Source organism: Saccostrea cucullata, unplaced genomic scaffold (genome assembly GCF_032062105.1).
Source record: "Saccostrea cucullata isolate Sc308-1 unplaced genomic scaffold, CSIRO_AGI_Scuc_v1 ctg6252, whole genome shotgun sequence".
Lineage (NCBI taxonomy): Eukaryota > Metazoa > Mollusca > Bivalvia > Ostreida > Ostreidae > Saccostrea > Saccostrea cuccullata.
The window spans coordinates 1-16,093 of NW_026936333.1; the positions used below are offsets into that span (position 1 = coordinate 1).

The window sequence follows — 16,093 nt, forward strand, 5'->3', positions numbered from 1 at the left end:
TTCAAATTCAGCAAAAACTTATTGTATGAAGATATATATTCATCCTTTTCAAACTCGAAAACGTCCGAATAAGGAAGGAAAAACGGGCTAAGTTGCCGAACATTTGTGAATTTCAGCAAATACTGAAAGAGACGACCAGCAATGTCCGTGCTGCTTAAATTTTCATCCAAGATTTTTTTGTGCAATTCAAGCCAAAGATAAAATGTACAGTTCTTAAGCATGTAACTTTTGATGACATGAGATGGGTTAATAGGGGGTGGCTTATGCAATTTGAAGGCACTTTGATGAGTGTAGAGAGTCGATGGAAGCTGGTCAATTTCAATTTTAGGACAAACTTCTTTGCTTTTCATAATCTTAGCTAAAATATAAGCCGAACGAAAAACTCTTGGTAGAGTTTTCATGAGTGTTATTTCTGCAGGTGCAGCAGACACGCGAAGCATTCTTCGGGTTTTCACATCTCTACTGTTGTTACAAGTCTCATATATATCATCGCTAGCTATCAGATTGTTTCTATCAAAGTCATTTTTTCTCGTCTGAAGTATTAGAAAACATCCTGCCTTTTGAACATTTTCGTTCATTTCAATAAAATCCGGGAAATGAATATTCTTTGGCCACCAACCAGGTGTGTAAACTACTGGAACCAGATCAATGCTGATTTTAAGTTGTTTGTAAACGCATCCTATCCAGTAAACTTCAAAGTTGAAAACAGGCTTTCCACTGATAACTTCCATCTTCATAATTGAAAAGGAGATTTCCTTTGGTCCATGTTGATGCTTCGTTCAGAGCTCTCTTTAGATAGGTTCTGTATAGGCCAAGATATGGAAATGCTAGGAAATATCCTTCCAAGTCTGAAAACTGTATGTAGTCTTCGGGTATTGGATTCCTAGAAAATTTAAGACATGCAAAGCCCTTCTCTGTACATTCTTTTGTCATAACGATAGTTGTTATTTCTTGCAATTCATTAATGCAAAGAGCAAAATCGAATTCGTCTGGAGGTCCAACCTTAGTGTTTTCCTCTGAAGACCCAGTACGAAAAATAGACATGCTAAATCGTTTATCATATGATGCAATACTATTGCACAATGTTTTTACAAGTCCTACAATTTCTTGATTGATTTGGAAAATTTCGTTCGCATTTTCCGGTGTTCTGTCATAGTATGTATGCATTAGAAAGTCAAATATTTCCGCACGGTTTTCTGGGAGATCCAATGCATGCTCAATACTTTCTTTTGATTTGATAACTGAACATTGAATGCGTTTTGGCAATTCAAGAAGCATTTGTTCGAAAGATTTGACACGAGAATAAAGAAGTTCGGTATTTTCTGTGTGAGATAGAAGCTTGTAACAGCGGTAGCTGCAGTGTCGCTTAACAGTTTCCAAAGGTCTTTCTTTTAAGTTGTCTGCAGCAAAGGCATTCGCGCCATGGCTTAGTAAAATTTCTATTTGTTCTTCAAAATTGTGATATGATGCAATATGAAGTGCAGTGGAACCGCTTTCATCAACAGCGTTGACATCAACATTTCCTTCCATTATAAGCCTTCTTAGCAATTCAGGTCTGGGTCTATGCTTTAGTACTGACATCAAAGGAGATCTACCCCACCGATCTTTTATAGTGAAGTCCAAATTTCTTTTTATTAAAACATTGAACACCTCTTCTTGAAAGACAACAAATGCAGTTGATTCTCCGAACACATTTTTGGAGTTCAGATCGTCATTTGCATTTATAAGTATTTCCAATATATCAAGAAAAGAAATTCCCCAACTCACTCCAGCTAGCCTGTGTAAAGCTGTGTTTTTCATACAGTCTGCAGAGGAAAGATTAGAGCCCAGATCTACCATCCATACGAGCGAATCCGCATCAATATTTCCTGTATCTATCATGTTTGCCCAAGGCGCTCTTCCATATATGTCTTCATCATTCAGCAAGGTCCTTGTTATCTCTTTGGGAAGGTTTATGGAAATAAACTCTATGTTTTCAATGACCTTTTCAAAAACCTCACTTGTAACATATACATGCAAGAAATTCTCCCCCATAGAATTTTTAATAAAATAATTGAATCCAAAGTACTTTTCCAACATTAATTTCAAAAGTTCTGAATTGTCATCTTTTCTGACAATAAGGTGTAATATGCTGTTTCCATTTTTTGTAGTTGCATTTATGTCTGCACCTGCTAATATAAGTTTTTCAGCGATTTCTAGCAAATTGTCTCCTTCATTCCTGAGAATACCTTCTCTATCGAAACTTTCTCCTCCATGGTCTAATTTGTACCGAAAACAACAATGCAAGGGCGTGTAACCATTTACATCAGCAGCATTCACGTCTATATTTGCCTGTGCCAGTAAACAACTTACATTGCGGCCAGAACCAGCAAAGACGGCATGATGTAGTGGGGTTTGGTCCCATTTGTTTCGAATGTTAACGTTCGCTCCAGCAGAAAGCAAAGTGTTTACTAAATCTTCTCCTATTGGTGTTATCCAGCGCACTGCTAAATGAATTGCTGAATCGCCTCTTACATCTTTATCATTAATTGATATGCTCAATGTTTTGTACCTCTCTACGACATGCATCTATATTACCATTTAATATCGCAATATGAAGTTCCGTATATAAATCCGGGGAAGTTCTTTCAATATCGTCATCGTCTAAATCATTCTTTGTGGCCATCTGAAGCATGTGTACTGTGAATGGTACTTCTTCTTTTTCCATAGTTGGAAATTTTTGAACGGTGCATCAACGACATAAAATACAGTCGGAGGTTCTCCTAAAACAAATAAATTTTCCATAATTAAATGATTAATTTAGCAGATTAGGGTTACATAGATCATTAATTTGAAAATATGATTTAATTACGAATTATTCCTTTTAAATCCGAGCTTTTAAACCCGGTCGGTTTTCCTAATATAACTTTGGTGTGGGGTATCTAGCTTAATCAAAATGGCTGAGAAACCCCAAGGAAAGGACGCTGCCTTGTGTATAGCTACCTGTAAACAAAAACCAGTCTTGAATTAAGCTAATTATGCTGATTATGCAATCTGCTTGTTTAAATCGTTGCGTTAAATGATGATAATGAACCTATAACTTTTATGAAATAATAATTTAAATTTTAATAATTAATACGTCCGATTTCAACTGTTTGATTTTCAGCATGTAAATTTTTCCTAAGTGTTTTGTGCACAAAATAGAGAATTTAAAAAAAAAAAAAAAAGAGCTGTTTTGCATTAAATATTTTTTGGGTAAAAAAATTGTCATGAAATTAATATTTCTAGTACTGTAACAAATCCTACCTAAAACATTTTCCTTACTTTCACTTTCATGAGCGCATCCAAACCAATCAGAATATCGAACCCGATTCAGATTAAGTTGAACAGCTTTCACGCTGTAAGTGGGGTAATAATAGAATGATTCAGGTATATAAACGACTTTAAGGGGCTCCGACCATCAGCCAGGAAGGACAACTCTTTAATTTATAATTTAATTCAAAAAGTCTTTAAATGAAGCTTGAAAATTAAATATTTTCGTGCAACAATTTTCATTATATGCCTCTCAATGTGCTTCAAGGTTCTTTGCAAAGCTCCATAAATTACTTCTAATTTCATATCATGTTAATAAACATTGGTACATGTATCTAAAATGCTTTTTCGGAATAAAAATTTCTACTTTTAATTAGACCTTTCTGAGAAGTTTACAGAACCTTGAAGCACATTGAGAGGCATATAATGAAAATTGTTGCTTGAAAAGATTTAATTTTCAAGCTTCATTTAAAGACTTTTTGAATTAAATTATAAATTAAAGAGTTGTCCTTCCTGGCTGAGGGTCGGAGTCCCTTAAGCCGGTCTTATTGTTCAAAGAGCAATCGTCAGCTTTTGTCAGTGTTTTGGCCGGAAGTTAAGACCCCACAGCCGCAAAATAAATTTAAAAATAAAAGTAAAGTTGTATTACTCTAATACTCTTTTGAGATATACATGTAATACAAACACTAAATAAAACAACAAAAATAAAACATAGTTTTATCTATATAAATAAAAACCAGTAGTAATTAATTACTTTGAAATATTCAGTCTTAAATCTGTTATCATTTTCCATTTATTTCTTTAGTATCATCGTTTAAAAAAAATGTTTGTGTTGCATATTCTTCTAAGTGTCGTATTGATGCAACATTACTACTAAAACTATGGATTTGCAGTACTCATTGGATTTGCAGTACTTAAATTTAACACTTAAAGAAGACAAACTTGTCATATTAATTTGTTAAGACCAATAAAATATTGAAATATTAATGGTTGCCTAATACGAAATATAAAAATTTATCTTTAAGCATTAATAGACATGTAGTTTTAAAGAATGACATGTCGGACAAATGCAGATATGCAGTATATCCACTGACATAATAAATAAAGTAGCTCTGTCTCATTTTAAAAAAAAATATATATTATCAGATAAAATTGTTACAATGTTAAACGTGTATGGATTTAAAACTCAAGACTATAATCCTACAACAGACTGCGTCCTACAAAAAAAGATCATTCAAGGTTTTGTAAGACAAAATTTTAACGATGAATAACACATATAATGATCTATAATTGTTAATACATACGATATTCTTTCTGAATATTTTCTTACTCCTATATATAAGTAAAGAAAAATGTTTTTTTTTAATTCCTGTTTAGATACGTTTTACTTACCTGCACAAGCTATGTTGGGTAAAAAAAAAATGTTCACATTGGTTATAGAAAGAAAGAAATCACTACATAAGAGTTGATTTTGTACTCATAAGTCCTTCTAACTTGATATGTATTGTACGTCACATTGGCCCTTTCTTCCAATAAAAAATAGGTTTATGATATTTATACAAGTTGTAAAAAAAAGGATGGTCATAACTCCTTCAAATATTAGACTGTGATAAAAAAAAATCGATAAAACAGCAACGAGATAAAAATGTCTGGGAAATCATGAAGGTCTGAAATAAACTTTGATCAGTTCACAGCATTCCATTATCTCCTGGATAAAGCATACATAGTATGCAATAAAAAATACTGAATAATATGAATAGGGACACAGAGTTGTTCATTTAATGAAAGTTCTAGTAATGAACATCTGCATGAATCGCATTCAATCTTGACTAAATAAGGAAAAAGGTTACTTGGGTATGATCCCTCTCAGAACATACACACGTTTCAATCCTATGACGAAAATTTGTCAGATCCAGCATCTGGAACAAGTCCGACAGTATCCATCTCTAGCTCCATCATCGATACAAGTTTGATCTTAACCTTACCAATAAAAAAACCTCCCTTTAAAAAAAGGAAAATTCTTCAAAATTATGTCAGTTTTAATCATTGTAATATTTCCAAAATTGAAAATGAATTTGAAAAAGCATACCTATATTTTATTCCTGAACTTCTTAAAAATCCTTCAAAACAAGGATTCATTACGGGTTCCAGTAAATAATCTTTAAAGCATCATTTTTCTCGTCCCTAAAATAAAAACAGCAGTGAAATAGAAAATTCAGTATCATAAACAATTTATACAACCATTCCCCATGATGATTTAATTTCGACTTTGAAGGCCTTTTGTCAACATAAACAGGTGCATTTACTTCGAATAAAACTTTTAAAAAATTTCAAACCTTGTCATTGCTTACTTGCAAAATTATCTTGTTAAAACATTCTGATTATATGAACAAATAGTTTAAAGTGGTCCTGGAGTTTCCGATTGACAATATCTATGTAGTTTTTGAAGTTCACGTCTTCCAACAACGCAAGCTGTGTGGTTTTTTTTTTACTGTTCTTCACAATTGACTGCCATTTTCTCCTTGTTAGGTAAATGGGAAAATCCGTTCAAAATCTTGTGTGAAAAAAATGGATTATAAATTATTTTTGTAGCCTATCCGATTTACCTTTTACATCATATTCTCAAAAATAACCTCAGTCAATCACATTAAAGAATCTGATTTTCAAAATAATTTTAGCTGAAAAGCCTCATGGAAGATCTTTTCAAGGAGATACAAGAATCGATTTTTACACTGGGGACAAAGGTTGGACATTCTGAAATTAAATCATTCCTATGTGACTGTTAACTTTTCAAGGCATACATTTATTAAATCAAATTAAATATAGTGTAATGGGAAATTTGCTCCTCTTTATATCTTAACATATCAAATATATTTATTAATAATAATAAGTATACATTTTAGAACCTGTTCCGATTTGTTTTGTTGGAGATCACACTGTTTATAGCCCAAATACATAACCTTATTTTTTTCATACCAAGATTGAACGGCAAAATACATTGCACTTCGCACAACCACTTGACCTTAATAGAGTTCATTATCTCATAGCATAGACGTTTAGACGAACTACGCATTAAATAAAAAGAGAACATTAATTACACATGTACATGTGATAATTTAATCACTAGATTTAACTTCAAATTCGGAATAAGGAAGTAGCATAGATAAATTATAAAATAAATAATTAATTAATTAAATCAAATAGAAAAAATAACATCTTTGCTAGCCAAGTGTTTTTGATCCTCTCCTCTCTACAAAACCCAGGTAGTGAATCAGATAACATACACTTAGATATTGTAGAAGTTGTGAAGAAGATAGACGCTGGGGAAGCTAGGGAAGTAAACAATATTAGAATTCTATACCCCCCGACAAGAAATTCAAGGTTTAAAGTTAAGGTTACTAAAAATTATTAAAGATTACAATACTCAATCTACGGCCTTATATGCACAAGTTTTATACATGTAACTATAAATGATGGTATCACTGTGTAACTATAAAGAGATATTTCAAAGTTTACACCAATAGCATTATTTTATTCAAAGCCTTTTTTACAAAAGTAAACAAACTGTTCCGATTTATTTTTTGTCCCGAGGCGTAACCTTACTTTTTTACATACCTAAATCGACAGGCAGTTCACTGTACAATCAATTTTTACACGCGGACTAGCGTATCAACATATTTTTAAGTGTACGCAGTTTTACATGTGATACTTATGTTTTTTCACATATTTATCTTATATTCACATTGTATGACCGTAAGTATTTAACTTCGTCATTCCGGTCGATCTATAATTAGGTCGTGCATGTGACTAAATCAACACAATAAGCGGATTGTGGAATATACCGAAAACAGAATGAAGAGATCGTGGAGGGACTGTCAGGTAAGAAAAACGGAATTAAAAAAAAATCATTTAACAAGCGGGAGGATCAAATTCTAATTAAAAACAACAAAAATAAAATATGTTTTTAATGTTTTAAATGTACGGAGAGTCGTCGGGGATGTAATGGAATTTCAGTAAAGGCTGCTAGCATAGGAGATTGATATCTATCGAATGTTTTTTTATTAAATGTTTATCAGCTCCTTCAGATAAGGAAATTGATTGATACGCTTTATAAGAAAAACGACATTGGTCGAAATTCTAGGCTTGATTTGTTTTAAGATTTGTGCATATATTCTTAAATACTGCTGGACAGTTTAAATGAAGGTCTCTCTCAAAATAATCTTAATTCATTAAAAAAGAAATGAACAAGGTTTCAACGGAAGCAAAAGTCCTTTCTTGTAATGATACTTGCATTAATTAAAATCAGAAATTCTCATCAAGTTTTACCCATTTTATAAATATTTGAAATTCACCCATGAAGTGATACTACGCAATTGAAATTTTTACTTACAAATGGTGAACTTAACAAGAAGTTATCAAAATATTTTTAAGAAGTTATTTGTGATAATACACACGTTTATTGACAGGGATGGAGAAACTCCAATCTTCCCATGACCTGCTCCAACGACGAAGCCTGCAGACTGTTTGATGCCGCCATTACACAAGTATTTCTTCACTTTAATTATGACATCAGCTCTGAAATGAAATAATTACTCAGTGAAAAATTGACAATCAATCATGTATAATGCATTAACTGTATTTTATATGTTGATTTTTGGTTGCTTTTAGATCGTATAATTACATGACAGTTACTACAATGTGCACAATTATGTGTAAAAGAACTTTCAAATATTTATGTATATATACATGCACCATAAGGACACACATGAAAAGTTCACGAGATATAGAGATAACGAACCATGCTCAAGCTCAAAAATCCATTGAAAAAGTACAGCTTGCCAGCAGAGTAACCACGGACCTCCAAATTATCAGAGGTGGAATCAGGTGCCTGTTGGAGTAAGCATCCCATGTCGAAAGGTCACTCCCGCTGTGTGCTCTTTAAATCATGATCAAACATACGGGAAAACCCGAAAACAATTCAGTGTGTGAGTATTTACCTGACATTTAGAATGAAAAACGTCAGCATTAGACCTAATTAATGATAGATTGTATTTGCTGACCAGGTCATTGTGTCGCTCCATAGAATTTGCGAAATTTTGAATATTCTGTTTTAGTAATTTTGTTTCAACAACTAGTTTGTCAATAGTTTTCCTCATTTCATAAATTGTTTTCGGGTAATTATGCTCTTGCGTAAAGAATTTGTTAGGTTACATAAGCCCCCTATATAAGTGTGAAGGGTAAATTTTTACGTAAGTAAGGGAAGTTGATGACAGAAAAGTTAGAGCAATCCCGTTTTTCATTAAGTTTTGCATACGTGGTTTATATCTCTCAGTTGATTCGAAACGCAAGAGCATGTTCTACATATGTAAAATTTGTTAAACGAGGTAAATTATTGACAAAAAAATTGATGAAACAAGAATATCAGCAGTCTCTTTTAGAGTCATCCTTTCTTAAGTTCTGTGTTCGATACAATGACTTTGTCGGAAAATACATTTTACCATTGAGTCAAATGTTGACTGAAGTTTATCAATTAGCAAACTGATTGTTAGGCCATTTTTTAAAAACTGAGTTGTCGACGGATTTTTCCGTTATTTCCCGATTATGGCAAGGAGGGTACGGCGGGTATGAGCGGTCGGCGAATGATGCTCACTCCTCCATGGCACCTGATCCCACCTCTGATGTTTTGGAAGTCCGTGTTTACTATGCTCCTATTTTGTACTTAATTGACTTTTAAGCTTAAATACTGTTATTTTTCTACATCTATTTCATACATTGCTATAACTATATAGTGCATATATACATGTTTTACAGGTATTTATGCATTTATACATATATTCTTTGAAGGTCTACATGTACGTGTACAATACACTTTTACAGACGTTAATCCTTTATACATGTACATTATAAATTGCTTTAAGATTGCAATAAAACTTGACTTTCTTTATACAGTATGTATAAATTTTTGACACGTATAAACGTATATACTCGCCTATAAGTCGGTATTTTGAGGGTTAGATTTTAGTGCAAAACTCTATGTCCGACTTACAGGCGAGTCATAAAAAGACTGGTATTTTTCTGGATTGCGATTCGTTGTATTCTATAAACATTTTCAACAGCTATCGTTGAACAAAGTCTGGATTATTATCATTTATATAGTAAGATTATACATAAATTACATGTATTTTATATACATGTATTAAATAATTTTTTTTTTTTTTTATCTTAAGTGGGCATTATTTATTTTTGTATGATTTAAAGTTAAAAATCGACTTCATTTCTAAAAATATAAATTGAAATCAGGGTAAAATAGAGCATTTATTAAGAATTAGCATCTGATTCTGGCAAAAAGTTGTACCGACTTATAAGCGGATCAATGGCAAATCCCTTCCAAATAACCTCAGAAAATACAACCGACTTATAGGCGGACCGACGTACGTGTATAAGGTCTCCTTTCTTTTCTTTTTTTTTTTTTTCATTTGCTGCTTGCAGATGATCCTATTAATAACTGAATTACGAAAATCTCGAAACAGCCATGACAAAAGGGTATTCTTTATTCCAATAATAAAACAAATCTTGGCCGAGATTAGTTGCGTATAGGAATAAAAAAAAATACTGTATATATTCGCTTTTTAAAATTTATATTATTTTAATTGAAAAAGAGATCCTAACATAAGGTGACTTTTGACTCTATGGTACAGAAAAACTGATTACACCCATCTTATGATATATTATGATATCTTATGATGAAAACTATGACATCTTTTGATATATTATGATATCTTATGGTTTATTATATTTATAATGTATTATATAGTTAACGTCCATGTATCCAGACACCGAGATGGGAGGTATCGGTAACACATTTAAAAAGATGCTGGAAGCCGACCCAAACTTCGGTAGGACCAATAATAAATAGTATATAAATCGGTTTTCTTTTCATTTATAAATAGTATTAGTAGATATCTGGTAGTATTCTTGCATTCTTTTTATCATCTCCAATTGTCATTTTCATGTGTTCTGAGTAATTTCAATGGACTTAGGTTTTTTTTTATATTTCATTTTCACCTAATAGAAAAATTATTTACAAATTTAGATTCTTCAATAATAAATGATAAAAGATATAAAATTCACTACAGTGCACGCATAAAAGTACATAAAATAATTTAAAAAAAAAACAAAACCAAATTTGTAGTGCAGTCATACTGACCAAAAGTCTATCATTTCACTTACAATTTGTGTTTCATGCTTCACTAGTTATGGGCCAGGTGTTGGTAAATTCTATGAAATGTGGCGGCTCCAAGAGCGATACAGAGGAAGTTAAGAAAGCCGTGGTGGACATTTCAAACCAGGCTGTAAAACAGAAAGTAACGGAAAGAGAAAGTAAACACGTGACAGCCTTAAAAGAAGTGGCGGAAGGGTACAAATTTAACGTTATATTCTGCACTTCAAATCATACTTTTTCTTTTATTTGACTATCAATGTGTTGGTAAAAATGATATTAAGAAGGCAGATGTTTTGTTACATTACTACAAATGTTGTCGTAATCAAGTATATTTTTTACCCAATAATTTTAACATTCAATATTATACTTTCTCAACATTTTTGAACCCGCAGTTAATTGTTGCATAGAAATAGTAATAGGTCAGAATAAAACAGCACGGTGATATTTTTTTTCTTATTGTAGGAACACGCTACAGGCTGCTGCTACATACAGAAGCATATTAAACGATTCACCAACCGATCTATTTGCATGTCTGATGGCTTTCTTTAAATATTACGAACTAGGAATGTCTAAAGAGTTACTAGAGATGATGACCTTCGTGGCGGAGGCATATCAACCCGAGACCCCGGGGTATAGGTCAGTGTATAGTTGACATACTTCACTTTGTAATGGTACACGTATAACCATGTAAAACACAAACATCTCTCTGCAAAATTTAACTTTAGGCGAAAATTAAAGAAGAATCTGAAAAACTTGAAATCTTTGTACTAAACATGTTAAAAGTAAATATTAAACACTGTAAATTTATTTCAATGTATGAAGAACAATCTGTCAAAAGAAAATTGAAAAGCTGTGAGGAAGAATCCTCTTAAATGCTTTTAATATCATTGTTTGATTGACCATTGTAATCAGTCCTTCCTTTTTATCTTTTTAGCACTATACTCGGTTGGAGAGCCTTTGCACACGAAGAAAACCTGCAGTTAGTGGAAGCTGAGCAAGATGTATATAAGGTGAATGATCATGATTTTCTTCATATCACATGGGCCGTCTATTTAAAAATGTTAAGTGTCATAACCCATGCAGGGTAAAGACTTCTAGTGCATAAAGGAAAGGGTGTATTGGTCATGTATTGAAAATGTATACTTTCCTTAAATATATTCTCTTCTCTAGTAAATGATGCAGACAATTTAATTATCTAGCTAGTTGTTATGAAGAAATGCTTAGTTATTGTGAGCAAGGTTTTTTTGGTTTATTGTGAATTCATAATTCCTTTTCCAATGTCAGGGGGTTAAATGTCAAGGTAATAATATATTGATCAAATGATGAAAATGTTTAAATTCTGTGTTCTCCTCTTCTTCATAGTGTCAAGCAGACAGACTATGTGCTTAGATTTTTGACTGCCTCCTCTAAAACTTTAACCTTCATAGCTTGAGTTTAGGGGCTGCAGATCTGGTATAACTATAGATCATACAGTATTGTAAATATAAATTATAGTTCTTGAAGATCCTCTTCGTCATAGACAATCTATACAGGCAACTTAGCCACATATGTTCCACATATGAAAGGCAATGCATATGTGGATCATATGTGGCTAAATTGCCTATGTACATCATAAATGTAACTTCTCTGATACTTTGAATTTCACAACCCTTGGTCAGAGGTTTGATGTTCGATTGTTATGCAGAAAAATGCATTGATTATTGAATGCCCTCTCTTTTCCTTGGTTTCACATGTTTGAAGGAGACACAGTGCAGTGTTATGATGAATAAGAATAAATCTCTTAAAATTATATGAAATGCATGGCTCCGGGAACGGGATTCTGGTGTTAGGGTAGGGATCCATTACAGTCTTGATTACTTATAAATGTGAAACTGACAAATGCAAAAATCATTGCTAACTGTAGTCTATCCAGTACAGTATTGATGTTCAGATTTACATGTAAAATTGTAATATTTTCATTTTTAAAGAAATATTCTTAACATATTACCGTATAGATTATGCAGTAAAAGAACTCTTGAATCTAATCGATGCGTAACCATGCTAAATCTTTAGGAGTCCTTAAGAGATTTAGCACTACCTTCATCTATTAGAATATGGATTTTTTTTACGTTGTATTAATTTGCGTTTTAAAATATCAATAAAGCTGAAATTTAAAAATATGCTTGTTTTTGTAATCAAAACTAAAGTCAGAACTTAGAAAGTTACACATGCATAAATCTTATAAGTTAATCATTATATATAAACTACATCAATATTTCAGAGTTTAGCTGTTTCTCCAGGCGAAGTTTTTGCGATCCACACAATGGCTCACATCCACCTAGAGAAGGGCATGCTGGACGCAGGATTGGCCTTCCTTCAGAGTAAAGCCAAATACTGGGAGGTAAGGATGTTTGTTTGTTTGTATCTTGTTTAATGTTCCTCTCGAGAATTTTTCACTTATATGGAGGTTTCACCACTTGCCGGTGAAGAGCTGTACATTTTGTCCTTTACTCGTCACCTACAGCCATTTGAGCTGCGAGGGGTCTTTTTTGTGCTAGCAGGAATTGACTGAGAAATAAACACAAGTGATGGAAGAAAATCTATAAGAAGTAAATAATTTCATACATTTTGTAGTATTGCTTTGGATTGTACATTTATTTTGACCATGTTTATCATTGTTTTAGTCAGCAAGCTTGGCGTGTCACATTGCTTGGCATGAAGCCTTATTTTATGTAGAAAAGGTATGTGATTGTATACTTTGATTCATCTTGCTAAAGTTAATTCAGATTTGCCTTTTTATCATTATGCATACTTTGATTCATCTTGCTGAAGTAAATTTAAATTTGCCTTTTAATCATTATGCATACTTTGATTCATCTTGCTAAAGTTAATTCAGATTTGCCTTTTTATCATTAAGCAACATGGTCACAGAAAACTCATTCCTTAACAGTGTGTACTAGACATACATGTATGACAAGTGGTGATGTTTGATTTTTAAAAAGATTTTATGCTTTTTTATGACTAATGCTTTGAAAATTATGTGCTCTAGTTCGCCTATACATGTAATGACTTGAAACTTATTTTCTCATTCATAGCAAAAAGTAAAATCATATTCTTATTATCAACTGAACCTTAATGGAATGTTAATATGTAAGTTCATTCATTTAAGGGACAATTCGATGATGCAGTCAAGACATTTGATGAAAAGGTAATAAAAGACGGAATATTGTTTTAATAAATCTTTTAATATTTTGTAAAATTAAACACTTTTTTCTCAAAACACTCTCATCTTTTTAACACAGTGATGTTCTATTAGAAATTTTATGAATTCAGGTTGCAGGAAATTAATAATTTTTTGAATTAATTTTTCAGATATTAACAAGACTTGGGAGTCCAGGAAATTTCAATGATGCTTCTTCTCTGTTGTATCGCTTGTCTTTTGAAGGCAAGCAGTATGTTTCACACTTAGGATGAAAAAAACATGATTCTTGTTCTTCAACGGAAAAAATTGTCATTTCAGGAATAAAAAAAAAAGGAAACAGTCCAAAGTACAAGTATACTTAGTGGAAAGTTTTCAATAAATATCACTTTTCGAAAATGCATGTAGATAAATACCACATTTTACTTATTTGAACATCTCAGAAGCCTAGAATATTGAACAAAAAAGATTAAAGAATGTTGTAATTTAAAAAAAAAAAACATGTTACCTTTGAAATGCATATGTCTTGTAGATATAAACGCTCCGCAAAGATGGAAAAGCATCCTTGAGCATGTGGATAAGTTAGCTGGGCAGCACATGTGGATGTATCTGGATGCACACATTCTACTCTGTTTACATAGAAACGGAGAAAAAGAGCGTGCACATAATATGCTTGAAGAATTAAAACAATATGTGAAGTAAGTTCTGCAAAGTAAATAATGAATTTCCATGATTACAAACTTTAAACTTTGGCATGATATAATTCCTCAGTCATTATATATGTGATCGCCTTGTATATTCTTGTCCTATTATGTTTTAGCCGATCACGTGAAAATACACATAAAGTCTTTATTTTTCAAAAGAGGGTTAAGTTTCCTCTGGCTTTATGTGAAAAAGACGCAAGAATTGTTTGAAAGATTTTAATGAAAGGTAAATCAGTGATTTTATTATTTTTCTTATGTAGCTTAACAAGAAAAATACATTCTTAAATATTTTTGCAATAGACACACTTCAGGTAAACATACCTGTTTCCCATTTTTAACTGATTAAGCATTTTGCTTGACCAGTCATTTCAAACAATTCTTGCGTCTCTAAATACATGACACACTGGTAGTCAAAGAACAACTGTGAGTTAAAAACCATTCCTTTCTGAGAATCCCAGCATCACTTACTGGTCGATTGTTACGTGGATCTGTACTTAAGAACATTTTACTATCTGTAGAGACAACTCGGCCACAAACGCCCAGGTAACGCTTGACGTGGGAATACCGCTCTGTGCTGGGATAACAGCCCACGAAGAAGGGCACATGGAAACCGCGGCAAACTGTCTCAACTCCATACGTGCGTCACTTCATAGAATCGGAGGAAGTATTGCACAGGTACTGAGCTCAATTCAACAAAAAGAAGAAGAGCATTGCAGGATTTAACTAACAAAAAATGCAAAAGGTTCAACGGTCACACTACTTATTGTGTGGTTATATATTTTTCTAAATTTTTTTTTTTAAATAATTGTTTAATGTCCAATACTGAGTCAGCTGAATAAGCACTACTTTTTTCAGATGTTTTATTGGTTGTACAGATAAACAGTCTTTAACATAGTAACGTGCGGCACAATTAATCTTTTTTTCAGAGAGATACATTCATTCAACTTTTGCTGCATTCTGCAATTAAATCCCCTAATCCTGACCATCATGCCCTCGCTAGATCGCTTCTTATGGAGAGGAAAGCCAGGCGCGCCGAGGATCCGTTAGGGGAGCGGCTGATGCTTCTTCTAGAAAATAAATCTTCTACATAAATCATAGGCAACCGGGCCCGTGAAATTAATCAACCTCATAGATGATAATACCTGAATAAAAATATATATCTGGAGACTTTATATATTCAGTTTTATAAAAATAACCATATTTTCTTTCTTTTTTTTTCCTTTTTTTTTTTTTTTTTTTTTTGCTGTTTTATAATGAAACAAACAGCGAATATATCTTTGTACTACGCAATACAGTAGTGGAATAATACACTTCTTCTCACTGTGTAACTTCACTATTTCTTTGTATTATGCATTCCTATTTCAACGAATAAACTATGTCAAACATAAAAATAGCGCTGTAAGTCTTTACATAACCACATTCTATTATTTCAGCCATTTTACAATGTGTTACGTTCCAAAGTGTATGTACTATTTTGATAAATGCGTTGTTGCCATGAGAAGAATTGGAAATCAAAAAATATGATTAATAACCAGCCTGAGAGTATAACAACATAGCAAGTTTAAGAACGTTTAATGATCACAAACAGAAAATTCAAGAACGAAAATTAAAATAAACAGTTATCAAACCGCAGAAGATAAACACAAAATAAGAAACTGTAACAAAAGAAAAACTATTCACAAATAGAATTACCGCAAA

At 32.4% G+C, this 16,093-nt stretch overlaps 1 protein-coding gene and 1 pseudogene across 1 annotated transcript; one reads left to right on the forward strand and one right to left on the reverse strand.

Moving 5' to 3' along the window:
- Positions 1-12: 12 nt before the first annotated feature.
- Positions 13-2,756, reverse strand: LOC134245375 (uncharacterized; annotated as a pseudogene).
- A 4,166-nt stretch (positions 2,757-6,922) lies between these two features.
- LOC134245372 (tetratricopeptide repeat protein 38-like) lies at positions 6,923-15,603 on the forward strand. Its single transcript, XM_062727663.1, has 13 exons — positions 6,923-7,170; positions 7,758-7,835; positions 10,106-10,187; positions 10,546-10,708; positions 10,976-11,149; positions 11,448-11,523; positions 12,774-12,893; positions 13,177-13,233; positions 13,662-13,700; positions 13,865-13,937; positions 14,224-14,389; positions 14,914-15,070; positions 15,322-15,603. Exons 1-13 carry the CDS (start codon positions 7,144-7,146, stop codon positions 15,484-15,486), a joined length of 1,377 nt encoding a protein of 458 aa, XP_062583647.1. The 5' UTR covers positions 6,923-7,143; the 3' UTR covers positions 15,487-15,603.
- The last annotated feature ends 490 nt before the right edge of the window (positions 15,604-16,093 follow it).

Bases quoted from the DNA above. Each gene is read 5' to 3' on its own strand.
- LOC134245372 (XM_062727663.1), top strand. From the start codon at position 7,144: ATGAAGAGATCGTGGAGGGACTGTCAG. The intron at 10,188-10,545 runs GTAGGACCAATA...ATGCTTCACTAG, and splicing joins GGAAGCCGACCCAAACTTCG to TTATGGGCCAGGTGTTGGTA. The intron at 14,390-14,913 runs GTAAGTTCTGCA...TACTATCTGTAG, and splicing joins GAATTAAAACAATATGTGAA to AGACAACTCGGCCACAAACG.